Below are 19,612 nucleotides of genomic sequence, written 5' to 3' on the forward strand. Positions count from 1 at the left end.
TGTAACATTTAGCTTTGTAATCGCAGTGGAACAAATATTTCTTGAAGAATGATTGTTTGAATTTTGCGCTAATGTATCCTTGACCAATAAAAATTTTTGTACTAATCCAATTGTCACATGAACAGGCTCAACCCTCCAACGCTTCCTTATGCCGCGTTCTATTGTTTTTACTTTCCGTCTTAGCCGGAGCGCTACTTAAGCTTAAGCTTTCGAGAAATGACGAGGTTAACAGAGTCAAAAGTCAGGAAACAATCTCACAGCATGCAGATTTACCAAGAAGACTCAAACAACTATGGATAAATCATGGAAGAATATGGAGGGTGTAGGATTCCTGTCCTATATGGAACCCCACAATCAGCAAAAACAACTGCTCTAAAAGCAGCTCTTTCTGTTTTTGGAAAGAGCAATATAGTTCAAGGTGAAATAATTTCTGAATATATTCTTTATTTTACCCGTTTCAACCTTGTGGAGCATACATACTACAGGCTCTCCACTCAAAGAACAAATATTTCACTTTACCTTTATACGACAAAAACTCTGGGCAATAAAAATATAAATTAAAGAGGAGAAATTGAAATGTCTTTTAAAAATCAACAAGATCAGTTAGAGCCAAACTATAGTTATCAAAGGGACTTAAGGAGCAAAATCAAATGAATCACCACAACCAAAACAAATACAGAAATCACAATTTAATAACTATTCATCTTGAAACCAGTAGGTCATCTTAGAAACATGAAATTTGGAAGAAAAGGTTTCCCTTTCAAACGAGAAACATTCTCACATGGATGATGCAGCAGCCAGACCCAATACACTATGCAAAGCTACCAGATGTTATTCCAAAAGGAAATGAAGCTTCAAATAATGACAAAGGCAGAGGTACCTAATAAACATAGAAAAGGGGAAAGAAAGGCATGTGTGTGACACACATCCTTAAGAGATACGAGAACAAAGAATTTGTACCAAAAACTTTGAAACAAATTAAGAAACCGAAAACACAACAAAAACCCTGAGAGAGCGTCTTGTGCAGGACAAGTGTGATAATTGGACCTTGATTGTAACCTGGCCAAAGTAAATTATATTGACCACAGCATGAAATCAACTTCTACATAAGAAAAAGAAACTTTTTCACATCACATACTGTTTGCAGAATAATCAGGATCTTTATTAGAAAATTAGTAGTTTATTGTATTAAGTAATATTTATTTTTAACACACGAGCCCACAAGCATTGTGCTTTAACCCCCAATCGTGTTCGTGTAAAATTAAAGGATCTGATGATGATAATGATGTTGTTAAGATTAAGGTATCAGTATACCCCAAAATTGACCATTTCAAAGAAAAATATATTTTGGTATTTTCGGATAGATCTCATTAAGACCTTTCATTCAAAAAAAATTTTATGGAAAAAGATTCACTCTACACAGAGTTATGAAGAAAAAACATTTCTTGCCATTAGTTATAATTTATATTTTGATATTGATAGCTGTCAACAGGTTGTCTAAAGGAGCGCGGCGATGCTACCTTTGCGTGACTATCAGAGTTCTTGGTTTTCGACGAGTTGCTTTAGGTGTTTTGCGCTGGCAAAATGCATAGTTTTCCAGACGTCAGTAAAGAAACATTTTCCCATTCCTATCTCAAGTTCGAAGAATGTTGCAAAAACAGGAAAGGACAAAAGATTTGGCAGATGCGCTAGTAGATAGCGACAACAGGTTTTTCGCCGCTTGAATGGGTAACAGCACGACCTGGAATCACGACCCGCAGTTCCTCGGCTTACTTTGACTACTTTAGGATTCTTGTGATTCCACGTTTTCGTTGTTTTAGATTTAAAACTGTTGCACTGAGACGAAAATTGTTATAACGCAAGCGGTAGAATGTGAGTATGAAATCATGCAACAGTCTGTTTCCGGCCAGAAGCAACATTTGACACCGCTTTGAACAAGTTATATTGTTTAAGTAAAATGAACCTTCATTCTATCGCTCAACGCCTGGTCATTTTCACACGTCTTGTGTAATTAATCTCATTACACTGGAAGAACGGCCCAAAATACATTTTCGTTCGTATCTCGAAAACAGTTTCGAAGAGAGAGGCGCACATTTTAAGTTCGTTTTCAATGGAGTGTCAACAATTTTCGTTGAAATTTGGCAAGAATGTTGCCCGATAATCGAGCAACAAAACTGTGTCGGCGAATTTTTATTTTTTTCTTCTTTCAAAAATTATGGCTGTTTTAACGCAGAGAATAGTTGTTTCTTACACTCTTGAAGTTTAACTGCGTGTCAAAAACAAACCAGACAAGTAATCAATTTTCCCCGACACAGTTTTTTATAGAAAGGTGTGAAGAACACATAGCGATGTTGATCGCTTCTTTCCGTTTAAAATTGTCCGGAAACGAACCCGATTTATGAGCCTCGGTACTTTTGGAAAAAACACGCTCTTTTTGGACAACATTAATATTTGAACTTAAAATAAATGTATCTTCGCAATCTACAATTCCTAAGCTTTCAGAAAATATATACTTTGCTGGGGTTTGCTTTAATTAACAGACGGTAAGGTAGCTCCAACGCACACTGGTCATTTGGGGTATACTGATACCTTAATATGGAGTGTGCTGAAGCAAGACAACCGCCAAGAGTTGGAGCTCCTACTACATTCATGTCATTCAAACGAAAAACAAACTATTACTATTAATTAACTATTATAAACTATTTATAGTGTATAAGTTTTGATATTAGTAATTTGGAATGTGTCCTTGTAAATTGACTGATATTATATGGTAGAGTTAGATAGACTTTTTACATTTTTTCAAATTTTTGTTTTTTCATATACTTGTAATGCGCGATTGCAAACTTTGTTTTAAACTAGTGCAATATAAGTCATTAAATTATTATTATTATTAAAAATCAATAATAAGAAATATTGGCTTAAGTTGTTTTGTTAAGGACAGGAAACAGATTTTTTAATACACTTTAGGCCCATTGGGGCTTCGCTTTCCTCTATGATTGATGCAATGAACACGCATTGGAATTTTCAAGAGTTTTTAATTCTTGAATTTTCCAAGGGAGCAGTCTGTCACCTTTTCAGTGCGGAAGTGCTCGACAAAATAAACAGAGATTGCCATGTTGACGATGCACTTCACTACACCTACTTGGATCAAAGTGCGTATGAAACAACTGTTCTAGAGAGAGGTAATTTAAATTTGTCTGCACCCATAGAGATCTACACTGTGGCTGGCTGGCAGAATTTGGCCTGACTGTACTATTATCTTCTCTTCTTGTTGATGAAGAAGATTCATGTCTACAGTCTTAAGATTTCATTTGATTTCAGTAGGGTAAAAAACAATAGCAGTAGCCCCGAAACAGTCTTAAGATTTCATTTGATTTCAGTAGGGTAAAAAACAGTAGCAGTAGCCCCGAAACGTATGGAAACATACTACTATCAAGCGCATTTTTCATTTTAATTATCATTTTTAAAAAACAATGACACTGATGTTAAACAGCTGATGAGTTTCAAGGAGCCCAAGTCACCACAGAAGAAACATGTGGCAACTGCTATTCATCAATATCAAACATTTATGACTACAAAGAAAACACCAGTAGCAGTTCAAGTGTGGCCTTGTAATTTCTAAAGAATTGTCTGTATTTGTTGTCACTCCTTATGGGGAAAGACAAATTTCTGTAGCCAGCCTTTTCAAATTTTAGAAGTAAAATGCCCCTCAAAAAGGGTATTATGTGCCGCAGGGAAATACCACCTGTGAACATGAAGTCTTCAAGATGACAGCAAAAGGTCATTACTTTATGTCTTTGTCACCGATCACGCACGAAAGCCTGAATAAGATATCAGGTCGTGGAGGCCGAAATTGTTCAAAATATTAGCGAAAGCAGCAGCGACGAGGATCAAGGACCTGGTCCAGACCCAACTGGAAAGAAAAAACCTTTAATTTTCATCTGGATGACAAAAAAATTAGAAAAGACCCAGCGAGGGAAAACATGGGACGAGCTTAATCGTGATGGGAAGGTGAAAGAAGTCCTATATAACTCAAACTTCTCCTGTGATCACAGGAAGGCTGCACTGCGAAAAAGCTTTCCTGGACTTGACAAGGCCGACTTTTCGAGGTAAAAAACCTTTTAATTTTAAATATGTTCAGCTTCATCTTAAGCTTATGTGTGTAGAGATTGGTTTTGCTCAGACCATCATCACATCAGACACATGACAAATTATTGTAGATTGAATCTCCCATTGAATCGACAAACAAAAAGATGCTTACTTCCCATCAGAAGCTATTAAACTAATCAGTGCAAAGCTTGAACTATTATAAGGTGAATTTGGTTTTAATATATGCAGAAATACGCTAGCCATTTTGTGGAATTTCTCAATTTGACTGGTTGTTTGAATTGGCGCGCACGAGAGCAAACCTATTGGTCTACAGCCTGACCATGGATTGCTTGAATGAATGTATTGACAGAATACTGGAACAAGATAAAAAAGCGATTATGATGGAACTGTGTTTATCCTTTCTGTACAGCAGTTGATTGATCTCTTAACCAACCACGAAGGCCTTTGTGAGCCAGTTTATTGGACTCTCTCAGTGAAATTCCTGAAGATGTTCAGACAAAAGTGTGTTTGAGACTGCAGCTGCAAAAGCAAAAGATTCAGCTGGACTGCCAGTCTTTTGCCCAAACCTGCAAGGATCTTGGAACGGAAGAGAAGAAACCCAATTGTAAAAGCTGTTTTAAATGGTCTTGCCTATTTTGAGAAGAACAACTTTCATTGCTGTCTCACTCTTGAGCATTTGTACAATCTGCATGGTGTGAACTTTGTTGGACCATGCAGCTTTATGACTAGTAACAGTCTTCTTGCCATAAGCAATTCAAAACTGATAGTCAACATGTTTGGCAAGACTCTTCCTTGTGGATTGTACAGCACATTGACTGACTGCTAAGAGAAACAGATCATTAAAGCTTTGTCAAAATGTAACATCAGAAAAAAATTGTTTTGTTTCAGTGCAAGATGACAAGGAGTGTGTTGTGCACACACTCTAAACGTCTATCCAAGGTTGTGGCAGAAGAGAAAGTACAAATGCCATCACAAAAAACATGCTCTTGGATGATGAGTTTGTAGTTGTTATCCCTCAGGAGTGGCATTTTTAAGAGGATGAATTACCACTTGTACCATCTTTAAGGCATTTTTACAAAGCTGAAGCTTGAACTATTGTGGAAAGTGGGCTTGCAGTTCTAACAAAGGAAAAGGAAACATGTTTCACAACTCTGCTTATAACATGTTGGTTATGAGGCAATGTTTTCATAGTTAAGTAATATTAAGTATAATAATCTGGCACTGGTATATGTCTGGTGATTTTTTTTGTTGACCTCAACAACCAACTTGACAGAATATATTCTATTATTATTCATTCAAAATATTTCTTTGTTTCAACATTCTCTATTTTTGATTGGTTTACAATCCCTGGGTAATTACAGCTAATTGTCTAGCCCTTACAAAGCCATTAAACTTTGCGGGATCACAAAACAGTCTAAGGGGCAATCAAAGTCCTTCAGCTCTGCAACTGCCGAAGAAGCAACAACCAAAAATTGTGGCTTTTGGTCTCTTCTTGGTCAGGAATCTTCACAATTTCTGTACCTTGACAGTGTATGGCGCCAAAAAGGAAATCCAAGACAGTTTTTTTTTATCCACTCTTGCCTTGCACTGAAGCATTGATGGGTTAATGTGTTTTGATTGAGTTAACAACAGCAACGTGCTGATAGCTCTGGATGACAATTCTCACTTTGAGAAAAAAAATTAACTGATCACCAAACCTACAGACTACATTTTTTCATCAGTTCATTTTCAGACTTTTATTACAGGTCCGGTGATGCCCCCACAACCTAGTAAAATTTGAGAACAGAAAACTGTTTTCTACGAAGAAATCCTGGTGTAAAGGCTCATACGAATGAGTAAGTTAGTAAGTAAGTAAGTGGCATTAAGACAAGCAATTATGATACCACTGGAAAATCAGAGAGTGAACCAAGAAAAGGAAGGTGGATTACATGGTAAAAAAAGGTTTACCAGAGCAAAATGGGGGAACAAGACTGCTGTGGAAGGATGTTTACAGTGCATCACCTGATAGAGACCACATATAGTGTTGATAGACACAAGGGTACATGTGTGTACTGTGCACCAAGTGCTTTAATCTGAAATTTTGGGAGTGGGGAAATAGAAGCTGTAAAAGCTTATTGTCTGTTGAACTACAGTCTAGTTGTAGAGCACTTTGAAAAGGGTATTGTCCTTTTAAGAACTAGTCTGTCCGATTCTTGTACAGCTTTGGTGTTTTTGGTGATTCCAGATATAACCACATTGCTGGATGTGCTTTTGAAACTAGAAAAACTAGGTCATCGCCTTTCTGTTTAATCGCTATTTCATATGTTAGACAATAGAACTCGCATAGCCTTCTACAATGGGCTGGTGCTGCCACACCTTGACTATGCCGACACAGTATGAGGAGATCTCTGAATTTGCTCCCTCTGGCTGGAAGACGTCTTTCTCACCGATGTACAGCCATACAAAATGCAATCAAAGGAGACATTCCGCAACATTTTGAAACTTAGGCTACCAAGGCTGCCTAAACCTAAAACGGAAAGCGGAAAGAGAGTGTCATACTTTTGTTTTATAAATGACTGGATGTCTCTCCCCATATTTTTAAGAAAGCCAATGCCATGCACGATTTTTAAGAAAAACCTTACAAGGTTCTTAAAGAATAAACATTTTTAGACGATGAACAAATATATTTTAGTTGACATTTGTACTTCTTTTTAGATTTTTAATACTTTTTTATTAGCTTTTTTAGGACACTACGTAGTTTAAGTAGTTTCAATCATTGTATATTTTATATTTTAGATCTGTGACATTTGTACTTGTTTTTAGATTTTAATACTTTTTATTTCCATAAAGGACCTCCCTGAAAACCACGTATTTACATGACAGGCACTTCCTCTCTAAAGATTGTTTTTATTATTATTATTATTATTATTATTATTATTATTATTATTATTATTATTATTATTATTATTAAACCGAATTGATGAACTACTTGACAGAAAGATCAAAGAGATGCAAGCATGTATTGCATGTCTAACCTAAAGAAGCTGAACTAGAAAAAAATCAAAGAAAAGGTTGCAGATGTCAATAAGGAATTTCATGAGCTTAAACACGAGAAATTGGGAAATTTTATTCAAGTAGACAGAGGCCTAAACAACGACATAAAACAAGAGGATTTAAAAAGAAGTGCAATGGCTGCAATAGCAGAACTGACTGATGTCCTTCAAACCACCCCAAGCAAAGCTACTATCTACACAGCACTATGTCATACTCACTCTGCCACAGCAGTTGCAAGGGGGCTCTCAGTAATTGCCAATGATCACCAGTACATGAAAACCAAATCGTTTCCTCCCAACAAACAGGCTAAGAAACAAAAGCGGTTATTTCTACAAAAAGAAAAGCAATGGTTTCGAGACCAAAAGCTGCACTGTCAGATACAACAGCCAAGGAACTGCCAGAAATTGACCCGGATGTTTGCGCTTTTTGCCTTAAGGAATACCCACCAGGTTCTCAGATTGATTCAGTTGACTGGGTGTGAAAATTGTCAGCACACACAGTGTGTGGCTATGTTGAAGACACATCAAACTACATGTGCTGTATGTGTCGCCCATGAGCGAAAAGTAGCTCATGCCCTTTTTCGTTAAGAACCTTTTCAGTTTGTTTGTTGTGAAAACACCATAACTTCCAATGATAACCACTCCGCCTGATAGTGACCCCCCCTCCCCCACACAACAGAAATAGCCAGTAAAACTATGGCATATAAATTCAAGTACTGCTAATTGCACAACAATTTCAATTTGTAGGCACAACAAATGTACATGCTCTTTAGGGTTTCATAGCATGGAAGAACACTTGCCAGTTCTATTGTGCTATATACAAGACATTCAATCACAAAGTTCTTTGCAAATAGAAACAAATCAATCATTGTTGCACCGAATAGACCTTTGGGCATTACTGCCACTCCCATAACACTGCAGTGGTTATCATTGACATCATTTTGTACTTGGAAAGTAGACAGAGAAACATATCTAAGAGAACTCCAATAGAGATCTCTTCAGATCCATTTTTTCAGCTATAAACCACAACCTACAAACTTCATACATGTGTGTGCTGTGCACCAAGTGCTTTAATCTGAAATTTTGGAAGTGGGGAAATAGAAGCTGTAAAAGCTTATTGTCTGTTGAATTACAGTCTAGTTGTAGAGCACTTTGAAAAGGGTATTGTCCGTATAAAAACTAGTCTGTCTGATACTTGTGAAGCTTTGGTGATTTTAAATAGTCTATAATGTTACAATGTGCAATTTAAAGGAGTGCATCAGTCGAATTTCAATGTATGACAGAGTGGCTATTTCAGAAGAGATTTGCACTCAGGTTGAATCACCAGCCACCTTGCAAATGTTAATGTTAAAAGAACGTGGAAACATTGCTGAGATAGTGACGTTTATGTTCCCAAAAACATAGAAACATTGCCTTTTGAGCTGTTTTCGCAGCAATCACAAGAGGTTGCAAAAGATGCCATTAGTTTTTTCACAAACCTACAGAGATATTGGAGTATTGAAATAACTTGACATGAAAGCATTTTAAGACAGGCACAATCCAGTTGTTGTCGCAGCTGTGCAAGGATTGGCTGGGGATAAACAAAGTACCTTTCAGCAATGCTTGGCTGTAGAGCACTTGTATTCTCTATCAGGGACATCGCTTGTTGCTACATTCAGCTTTCTTCCAAATATTGTGTTGTTAACTGTGAGTATTTCCAAGCTTGCTGTAAACTTGTTTGGAAAGTCATTACCAGGTGGGTCTTACCAGACTCTAAGAACCTGGCTAGAGCAGGTGAGTTCAGAACCCAAACCGTTCCCTTCCAAAGATTGTGTGGTGGTCACTAACAATGACCAAGTGGTTAGAAAAGAAAATGAAAATTAAAGTGGATCAGAAGAGCCGAGTCAGCATAGTGATAAGTGTGTATCCCGGCCAGATTACTCCAGAAGGAAAGACAGAGGGAGGCTCCAAGATATATAGATGACTAAGGGATCAAAAACTTCAGATATCTTTGTCTTGGCAACTCTTGGCAGAGACCCAATCTTGGAGAGATCTGCCAAGTTCAGCACCACTCTTAACACCGCTAGCCAAGGTTCTAGTCCCATTCCCCTTCTTTATCTTCTTGTAGTGTCTCTTCTCGTATGATACAAAGCCAAAAAGAAAACTTTTTTGTATGAACAAGCAAGTAACCTTCTGCTGTACGTTTTAAAGCATTCAACATTTGGGGAAAAGAAGAGGTACAGTTTGCCAATTTAAATGCAAAGCGTCACAGAGATAACACAAAAGGTGTGACTGGTAAGCAATTTAAACTCTCTTACTCTCTTAGTTCCTTGCCCCCTGGTGGGGGGTAGGGCCGGGAGCAATTTAAACAACTTAACTTAATTACAACTAACTGATAAGGTACGGTGTTTTTTCAACAGAAAAAAAAAATTACTAGACCTTTTGTCTGCCTGGCTGAGCATGAGCAACTGAGTGTCCCAAGCAGCCGCAAGAAACTCATTTTACGGGAGAATGGCCTAGGGGAGAAGAAGAAGTGCAATTCCCAACCAATGCTTTAAAAGGTGAAGTAAAGGAGCTAACTAACCGAATTAACTCGACAGAAAGATCAAAGAGATGCAAGCATGCATTGAATTTTTGCTAACCAAAAAATTGACAATGCTAGCGAAAATAATCAGAGATAAGGTTGCAGCTGTCAAAAGCAAATTTCTAAGAGCTTAAATACCACTAAAATCAAAGTCTTAAATAGCAGCTGTATGGGATCATGCTGTTTTAAGTGAAAAATATTTGAGTAAAGACAACGTCCAAATTTTTTGAGTAAGCGAAGATGAATACCTTTTGTCACTGATTTTTGGAAGGAGAAGATTGGGCCCAGTTTTTTTTTTCAGGGCAACTGACCTTGGTTACAAGAAACTGACCTCTGTAAAAAATATGTCCTTGGTTGGTATAAGCCATCCTTGGTTGTAGTGAAATGTACCAACCACTGTAGTAACCAATCTTCATACACAGTAACCTAACTCGCTTCTTTAACTACACTCAGTAGTGATAACATCCCAATGTACTTGGTTCTTAATGTACTTTGTTAGCCATCTCTTTTATATCTGAAGTCGGTTTTGAACAGCCCTCGGTTTAAGACTCCTGTTATAACCAAGCCAGCTAAGTCCAGTTTTAACCAAGCTTGGTTCAATGCTGTTTTAATCAAGCTGGGTATAAAAATCCAAGTTCAACCGAGCTTGGAGATTGACGTTTACAAAAAAAGAGAAGACTTTCATGAAGCATAACAATAACGTTTTGAATATATTGTATGTGATGTTTTCCTGGTGTCTATTAAAATGCCATTTCATTATAGGCACCACAAAACCTTGCACATTGGCCAGTGCCCACAAAAGGTGATGACCTGCCCATTTGCTGACTGTAAGCAAATGTTTCGGCAAAGAAATTGGGAGGATCACATGTTCTCGAGCGCCTTGAGCCATGCAATGCTGAACACAGGTAAAGTGCAATGGTTGAAGGGGCAGTTATACAACAAAAAGATACATTTAGTAACAATGGATGGTCAAAGCTAGAGTAAGACAAAAAAGACAAAAAAGGCAAAACACTCAAATCTGCCCAAATTGTGAAACATGCCAAAAAGAAAGATGCAAAGTCTAAAAGAGAGTGTATCATTCCCAGGTGCCTGTTCAAACTCAATGAAAAGCAGGCTAATTTTCTAAAATGTGCCAGAGGTTGTGAAAGAGGATGCCTTTGCCACTGTAAAAGATGTTCTAGCAAACAAGATGCAAGCTGACGAAAACAATAAAATACAGATTGAAAAGGCCCACGGTCTAGGTGCAAAACACAACAACAAAAAACAGACCCAGTGTTGCAAAAATTCCTTCCCTATCAAGATAAAGAATATATCTGCAAGTCCACATACTTACGTAAAAGAATAAAGTTAGGGATTGCTGATCAATTTGCAGAAAAACGAAAAAGCTCTACCCTATCCTTGAAACCTAGATGTCTAATTCTAAAGGAAGTGCATCAATTCCATTTGCAGGGTTGACTTGAAAGCTACAGAACAAGACTTGACGGGAGATGTTCTTTTTACAGCATTGGTGGAACCTCCCAGGAACTACAACTTCAGGTTTAAAGAAAATGAAGTAGTGATTCCCTTTAAATGAAGAAGAATGTCTATCACACCAGGTTTCTTCCATGGTCCAAGGTTACCAACTGAGTGGTCAGGTGTTCTTTCTTCACATCCAAATCATTTAATCGATAAATCAGTTTCTGATCCAGTGTTTGTAAATCCAGCTTCTTATAAAGCAGTAGCAGAAATCTCACTGCGCGTTGGACACACAGCATGTTTAAATAAGTGGCAGGTGTTCAAGTACCACTTTCTGAAATGTACAAAGGAACTCCCTGAAGAAGTGCAGACAGCAAAGTCCAGCAGCAACCAACTGGCAGACCTACCGCATTCAGCACCACTCTGAACATCACTAGCCAAGGTTCTAGTCCCAACTTACCACTGGCCCTACATAGTGTGCTAGGGACGCCAGTCTTTCCAGTCAGGTACCCAGCGGTTTTCAACTAAGTGGTCTACTAAGGGCCAAATGCAATAACAAGAAAAGGACAGTGATGCATTTCTAACTTTTGCCCTAAATGTATGTATAGCTTCTTTATCTGTAAATAACATAACGTTTAAAAAGACACGAACTTTAGCAGTTAAAGAACCAAACTAAGCAAGCATTATATATAAGCTTTGTTATTTAACAAGTATTGAACTATTATTAATTTTTATTAAGTATCTGTATTGTATTTTAAGTTCAGTTCTGTAAGTAACAACATTGTATGTAGCCGTCTTCTTCTTTTCCTTTTTTGTTTGCAATAAACCATTAAAAAAAAAAAAAAAGATATACCAGAAAGAAGGTGACCTTCTGAGACCCAAGACGAAAGACCAGTTGAAAGCGCGCGGTCGCTGGTTGGATTGGTACTTATTTATTTATCAATTAATCATTCTTAAAAATATGATAGGGACTCGCCAAACAGCTATTTTAACATTGCACGCAGTCACGTGCTATGCCAGTTCGAGGTTTTCACTCCCCGTCTTTGAACTTCATTATATTTAAATTTTGCTTATTACTTAAACAGGGCCTACACTGATAGCAGTTGTGAAACTGAAGTAGCTACCCTGCATTAATGTTTTTACTGATCATTATTAATAATCACTAATAAAGTCCATCGCAGTATCAAAAATTTACGTCACACAAATCACGAAACGGTCGGATCTTTCTCTTGTCGGTAAGAGCATAGATCAGTGTTGTCCTCGACAAGATTTATGGGCCGCTTTTATTGGTCAGGAAAAAAAGAATGTGTTTCCCGTGGATTATAATTTCCATGATCACAGGCTTTCAGTAATCCTAATGAACAACATCTTGTCTTTCAGGGAAGAAATAGTTGCTGCCTGTGGGAAGCAGAGAGACTTCTGTGAGCTGGTAGAGGGTGACAGGAACAGGGAAAGGCAATACTGCAACTTGTTAATCCTATGTCTTTATTCGTTCATCCCGCCTTCGTGCGGCCTAGAGATACGCACGCTCAAAATATGTCATGACTGGCAGTCTTTCAACCAAAAAGACTACAAAGCCCGGAATGTACTTCTCATCAAGGGCAGTGAACAAGTGACTCTGCATTTCGACAGCTATAAGACGGTGAAATGGATGGGCCATCAAGAGCTAACGCTGAAGGTGAGGCATTATTAGTTTTGTGTGTGATAGAGCAAATATTGCGTCACGCAAGTTGCTCTAATTTGATGATGTAAGTCACTCCAAATCTTAACTGGAAAAGAAAGAGGGTTTTTTATGTGCTGTTAGGTTTATAATGCATATCACATAGTGTACACGAATAAGACTGGTTCAAACTTCACTCTCGAGAGTTTATGTATTAAGAGCTGGTGTAAATGTTTTGCTGCAGGGAGAACACGAACTGTGCAGAATTATCTTGGATTTCGTCAACAACCACCGTGGCTTGCTGGTCACAAAAAAAAGTGGAAACACACACAACAAGAAAAGGACAGCGATGCAATTCCAACTTTTGCCGAATTTATGGCAGAAGTTACCTTCCATGCAGAGCGCATCAACATACCTTAAACTTACAAAACCAGAGTCCACTGGACAGAAATAAAAAAAAAAAACAAGTCCCCTGACAGCAAATAAACTGTCTGCTTTATGGAACAAAAAACTCGCATGCAGAATGAGTGCAACAAGTAACAAGAAGTGACCTTCGCTGTAAGAACGGACTTTTCTTGAAAAAAATAAACTCTGTTTTAAGTGCATGAGTGCTTACAAACACAGTACTGTGAAGACATAATTGGTTCAAACACCATAAGAACATAAAAAGCAACCAGAAGCTACATTCAAGAGGTAGAAAAAGCATAGCACACCCTGTTCGTTTATTCAAGAGAGTACATACCAGCATCATATTTTTTATTAAGGATAATATTAGAATTGGTTAAATCATTTTGATTTTTTTAAGATTATGGACTTTCAGTAAATAATGAATCATTTAGGGAAGCGAGGAAAGAAAGGTGAAGAACCGAGAAAGAAGGGTGGTTTTGTGGTAAAAGTTTAAAAGAGTACATATGACATGGACTCTTGAAAAAGGTTTATCAGAGCAAAATGGGAAAACAAAACTGCTGTGGAAAGATTTTCAACAGTGCATCATCTGCTCGGGAGCACATATTCAGTGTCTATAACATGAGATACAAATGGATGGTGTCAGATGGTGACAGGAAGGTGTTTAACAATAACATACTCTAACCTATGCAAAGATTGGCTAGTTAAATTATTGATATCCTGGGAGCTGAAGGGAAGGAATCAAAAGAATACTTAGACCAGTTGGAAAGGCAGTCAGTGTTAACTTGTCAGAGTAAGAAAGAGAAGGGTGGTGAAAAAGAAACAAAAAAGCGAAGCTACTTAAGGTGACTTCCCCTTACAGAATGAAGGAGAAAGGAATGGAAGAGAATGGCACACAGCAAGAGTCCAACCAGTGGCAATCATAGTAAACTAGGACTTCACTTCAAGTGATTAAGGTCTCACCTATATCATGTGCACTATGTTATTTTCACTGGACTGTCATTCATTATGCTTGTTTACCACCATGGTTTTTGTGCATTGTTGTTACTTTGTTTAGTTAACTAATTAACTCAGAAATTTAGACTAAGTTGTATTTCCTACTTATTGCTTTTCTTTATATATATGATTTACTTTTTTTTCTTGTAATTATAAATATAAATAATTTCTTTTCATTTCTCTTTCCATTTAATTAATTTCTTGGCAAATAAGCATATTTTATTGCTAGAGAATTAGCAAGCCTCAACAACCAGTGGATAAATAAGGTTTTATAAATATTTGTACTTTCTTGTGCTTAATTTTCCTTCCCAAATGCTGCAGCAGAAGCTCATACTCCAGGATGTCTGTAGGCAATGCAAGCAGAATAGTATTCATAACAAACCAAAGACATGTTGTGAGTTTAAAATAACTTACACCCCCAAGGAGGCCTTTTTCAATAGAGTTGTACCTTTTTGATATCAAGTCTGTGCTTTTGCAATTGTACACATGCCTCATTTGTGAGAAAGTTCGCCAACCTACAATTTCGAGCGCTGGAACGAGCGAAGAGTGGTCATACTTCATGACACGTTGGACAGACTACGCTAAGGCAACGACAAAGTGATCCAACTCCTCGAATGTTGCGAAGAACAACTCAGGAAAGACGCAATGCAGGCGGCTCCTTGACCAACAAAACGGCAGAGGAAGTCCTAGAGGCAATTAAAAAGCTTACAGTCAGAGAAGAAAACGCCATGGTGGCCAGGGTCCAATTGCACAACATGAGGCAAGATAGAGATAAGAAGATAAGGAACTTCTGTGCCCGCCTCCGCGGCCAAGCCGGTGTTTGTAAATTTCTCGTCAAATGCCCTGATTGTGACAAAGACGTCAACTTCACGGAAAACGTCCTTCGAGCAATCAGAAACAAATGCCATGACATAGCCCCTTTAATTATGCAGTTACAAGTCCTATTTTTTCATTCATCTGGAGCTACATGGTTTTAGCATGTTGTGACAAACTTAAATGACTCTTTCTTAACTCGGGTAGAAGGGATCAACAGGTTAATGTGAGCTATGTTTCAAGTGACAAAGATGACAGACAAATACTTAACAACAAACTTGAAAAATTTTGCAGAGGTAATTTATCTTTTTAGAACTATCCTTCATTAACGTTACAATTATTACTAATTACCCTGGTACTTATCTTTTATCTAATTGTTCATCTAAATTCTCTTAGTCACTTAGTCACTTTTTTTTTCTGATTCTATGAAAACCTTTTTTTTTGTATGGACTAAGTGATTACTATTTCATGGTTACTATGACAGCCACCTCAAAGCCAAGCAGTGAAGGGGAAAGGGCAGAGGAAACAGAAGAGAAAAGACCATGTGCATCTTGCAACAAGATGAGCCCCTATAAAAAGAAGAAATGGTCCCAAGAGTGGATTCAGTGTGACCAGTGCAAAGAGCCGTTTCACTTGTAAGTACAAGGTTGAATAACCCTTACGTATATCGCATGTATGGCTGCAAATAACAGTCGGTAATCGGACATTGGTTGACCAAAATTTGGTCATGTCCAACATAATCCAGAAGTGTGGTCGGACATGTTATCCAGACAATTTTTTGATGAAAAATCATTTTATGGCGAGAATCAGTAAGTTTTAACCTTCTAGTGAAAAGAAAACCATTAATCGTAACTATGTTTCTTTCTACAGGGAGTGCTCAAAAGTACGAAAGCCAACAAAGAAAACACTTTGGAAATGCTTCAATTGCAAGAAGGAATCTAAAAAAGATTAGATGTATTTCATGCTTTGCTATCCAAATATGTATTAATACTTGCTCCAGGAATCTTTCTAGGCAGTTAATGTTAATGCCTGGGCTATCCCGGCTTACCGAAATAAGTCTGAAATTAAATGAATAAAACGTATCAATTAGATTCTGGACCCACACAGTGCAATATGATGAAAGATCTGTTACCTAGAAACAGCTAATTAATTTAAATTTCGATTGAACTCAAAATCCGGAGGCAGTAAATTTCCAAGAGCCTGCACATCAAAGTAAAATAGGTTTGAAGACGGCTAGCCTTATAGGGGCTACGTCACAGTCAAAAAGCAACTTTGAAAGACTTGAAGAGAGAATCAAGTTGGATAAACAACACAAACCATACACAATTGATGCAGTCACAGTCAAAAAGCAACTTTGAAAGACTTGAAGAGACCATCAAGTTGTATAAACAACACAAACCATACACAATTGATGCAGTCATCCACTATTCAGTTGACTTGGCTCAGCAAGTCCACATTCCCAGTAATGCAATGCAGCCAGGACTAATTTATTTTACAACACCAAGTAAATGCCTGATCTTAGGTGTCATGTGCAAAGCAATGCCTCAGCAAGTAAACTGGCTTAATACCAGTAAGTCAAGTGACAATGATAAAGGGGTCAACACAACAACAACTTGAAGCGACATTCATCATTACCTCTGCAACCATGAACTAAGCAAACTAACTTCTGGATTTTTAACTTTACATGCTTTTTTTGGTCAGTTAGTTCCTTAGGAATCCCCCTTAGGCGGCTGGGTATGACTAAACATTAGCATTATTGACTCATGTTATATTCAGAGCTTAAATGTTGCTAACCATGATCTTACTGTTAACGTTTATTATGAGTCTAGATTTCTGCAGTTTTCTCCTGTTTACTACTAACTGACTCTTCTCACAGCACCAGAACAATGTCCATTTATGTTTTTGCGTATATATTTTATCTGTTTGTCAACTATTTGTGTTTCGTAAGTTTTATTTAAGTTATTTTTCTTTTAATTATTTCATAAGTTTTGTTTATGTTAACTTTTTTTTAACGGCCATGGCACCAGAACAATGCCAGTTTATGTTTTTGCCTGTTTGTTTTATCTGCTTGTCAATTTGTGTTTTATAAGTTTTGTTTATGTTATTTTTCAGTTTAAACCTCAACCTCAACTTTGATTCAACTTCTTCTCACTGTATTGAGAGTCAATATTGCTAAAAGATACATTACAACATTTACACTTACATCCACCTTCATGCTCTCAGCTGACACTTGCTTGTTTCATGTTTCACATTCATCCTTATTTGTTATTGGCTATTTGCTTGTAATTTTTCTGTTAAATTTTGCTTTCTCAGTAAGCATTTGCAATTTTGTAATCACATTTATAGGGAATATCATAGACACTTTATAAATTGTATCTATGTTCTGATACATTTAGCTATGAGTGGAGAGGGAAAATTAGATATTGGCCCTGTGCAGAATGAGCAAACATACAATTTCACTCAAGCCCTGGTCAAAAAACTTCAACAGCAACAAACCCTCAGCCGCCAATCTACAATATCACAAGCACAGACCACAATTCAGCAAAATGACTAACTGATTGATAACCAGCTAAACACAGTTTCGTGCCCAGTTGATGGGGTGGAAAAGGTTACAACTTACTATCCTGTAAGTAGTGCAATGCTTCCCTTCCCATGATCATTCTGCATTGTGCGAATTGTGGATGTGCATAGCTAAGAGACAAGTGTTCAAAAGCACCATCGCAAAAGCACTCTTCATCAAAAGTGAAGAGCAGATCTCCCTGACAATTTTCTAACGATAAATTTATTACATTGCACAACATTTACAAACCAAATGCAAAAGTTGAAGATTTTAGTAAACAGTAAACAAAAGGACTGATCATGAACATTAGGTGGGTTCATACTAGCTTAGTAAGTAGACCTTAAGTATACTTGAATCTTACTTGAGATGTGAACGGGTCAAATTTTAACGTAAGTAGCCTACTTTGTAGTCGTGGCAACGCATCTTTTTCAAAAGAGCCGAAGTGCACTTTCAAGTATTTTTCAACCATCCTTACCGCTGCACTTACGCACTATCAAAACAATTTCAGGAAATTGAATGTCAATCAAATACATTTTTCGATGTCATATCAGTACACGCAAGACTTGAACAACACGCACATCATTTCGATCTGCTTGCTTGCTTGACGCTTTCAAGGACACGAAAAAACAAAGGAAATGGACAACTCCAACTTCAGTCGCTTTCGACCCGACTTTAGTGCGTTGGACCGCGATGATGACTACTTAGACCACGGAGTCATGTAATGTAAATTGCACCACAGTTCAGTCATATCGAAAATTCACATGCTCACAATGGTGATTTTTTTTCCTTTAGTGATAACTTGAATAGACGGTTTGCGAGAGTAGCAAATCTGTAGCTGTTGCCTGTTGCCAGTCGCCAGAGTGAAAGACCTACTCTTTCCTCCACGCTAACCGGATCTCGGAACCTCGTGTGTTGCTTTTGTAAGTTCACCCTCACAAGGTCACATAAGTAATCGAAGGTTTCGCGTGTCACTCTAAAATGTTCTTTCCAAAGAAAATTTAGCGCTGGATTCGCCAACAAACTATGGAACCAGTTTTGTGGACGTGGCCAAGCCCAAGCTCTTCTTCTTCGTGGCGCATTTTGACTCATTTGGCGGTAAAGCATCAACATAATCCGGCGTTGGTTTCTTAGTCGCATTCTAAATTCTTCCTCAACAACGAGAAAATGATAAGCTTGGTGAAGTAGCATAGCCCGCTGCCGTTGCAGCAAGAGAAATAAAAACCAAATAATAAAAGCAATTTTGAGCTTTTGAGGTCGCATGATGTAAAATAGATGTTTAAATCTTTGCCGCACTAACGCATATGCTTAAATATACTTGGCGCGTAATTTGATTGACGGCTCTGTCACTTGAAGTATACTTAGAATTTTAAATATGAACGCTTATCAAGGTAAGTCAACATATGTGATCTCAAGTATACTTGAGGCCTTTGCGTACTTAAGGTCTACTTACTAAGCTAGTATGAACCCACCTATTATTAAGCTAGAAAAGAAATGTTTGTCCATTTATATTTATACTGTACCCTGGACTGCACAATATTCCTTATGAACATTTACAGTTGGTGCTAAACAGTTAACTGTTTTGCAGTGTACCTGATGACACGGTGATGTCTAATTCATAACATTAAAAATTTGTATTAAAGAGAAATTGCCTTAGTCTGAACTTAACATTGTACCAGGCTTCCCCAATGCCATGGCGATTAACAAACGTTAACAGTTTGTTGCAGGGTACATAATGACACTGCAATGTTAGATCCATAATAGAGTTTAAAGTTGATTTTACAACATATTTTATAGTTGCTGTTTAATAAAGAGTCATCTGATTACTTATCGTCTATATTATTTCATCAGCAAATGTTGCTGTTAGAATGTTTATGGTTTCTGATAACAGTGAGAGGTTAAAGCAATGGTGGAACAATTTGCCACAGTAACAGAAACCTATTTAGAAAAACTAATCAATGATAAGGACACCACAAACACAAAACGAGTAACAAGGAGAGCTCTTAGAGTTCTATGCGACT

At 37.5% G+C, this 19,612-nt stretch overlaps 1 protein-coding gene across 1 annotated transcript; it reads left to right on the plus strand.

Moving 5' to 3' along the window:
* Nucleotides 1-2,992: 2,992 nt before the first annotated feature.
* LOC144652407 (uncharacterized) lies at nucleotides 2,993-13,274 on the plus strand. Its single transcript, XM_078512419.1, has 7 exons — nucleotides 2,993-3,182; nucleotides 3,494-3,611; nucleotides 4,056-4,109; nucleotides 11,155-11,257; nucleotides 12,008-12,084; nucleotides 12,541-12,838; nucleotides 13,065-13,274. Exons 1-7 carry the CDS (start codon nucleotides 2,993-2,995, stop codon nucleotides 13,272-13,274), a joined length of 1,050 nt encoding a protein of 349 aa, XP_078368545.1.
* The last annotated feature ends 6,338 nt before the right edge of the window (nucleotides 13,275-19,612 follow it).

This window comes from Oculina patagonica, chromosome 4, assembly GCF_052425735.1.
Source record: "Oculina patagonica isolate OP01 chromosome 4, crgOcupat, whole genome shotgun sequence".
NCBI lineage: Eukaryota > Metazoa > Cnidaria > Anthozoa > Scleractinia > Oculinidae > Oculina > Oculina patagonica.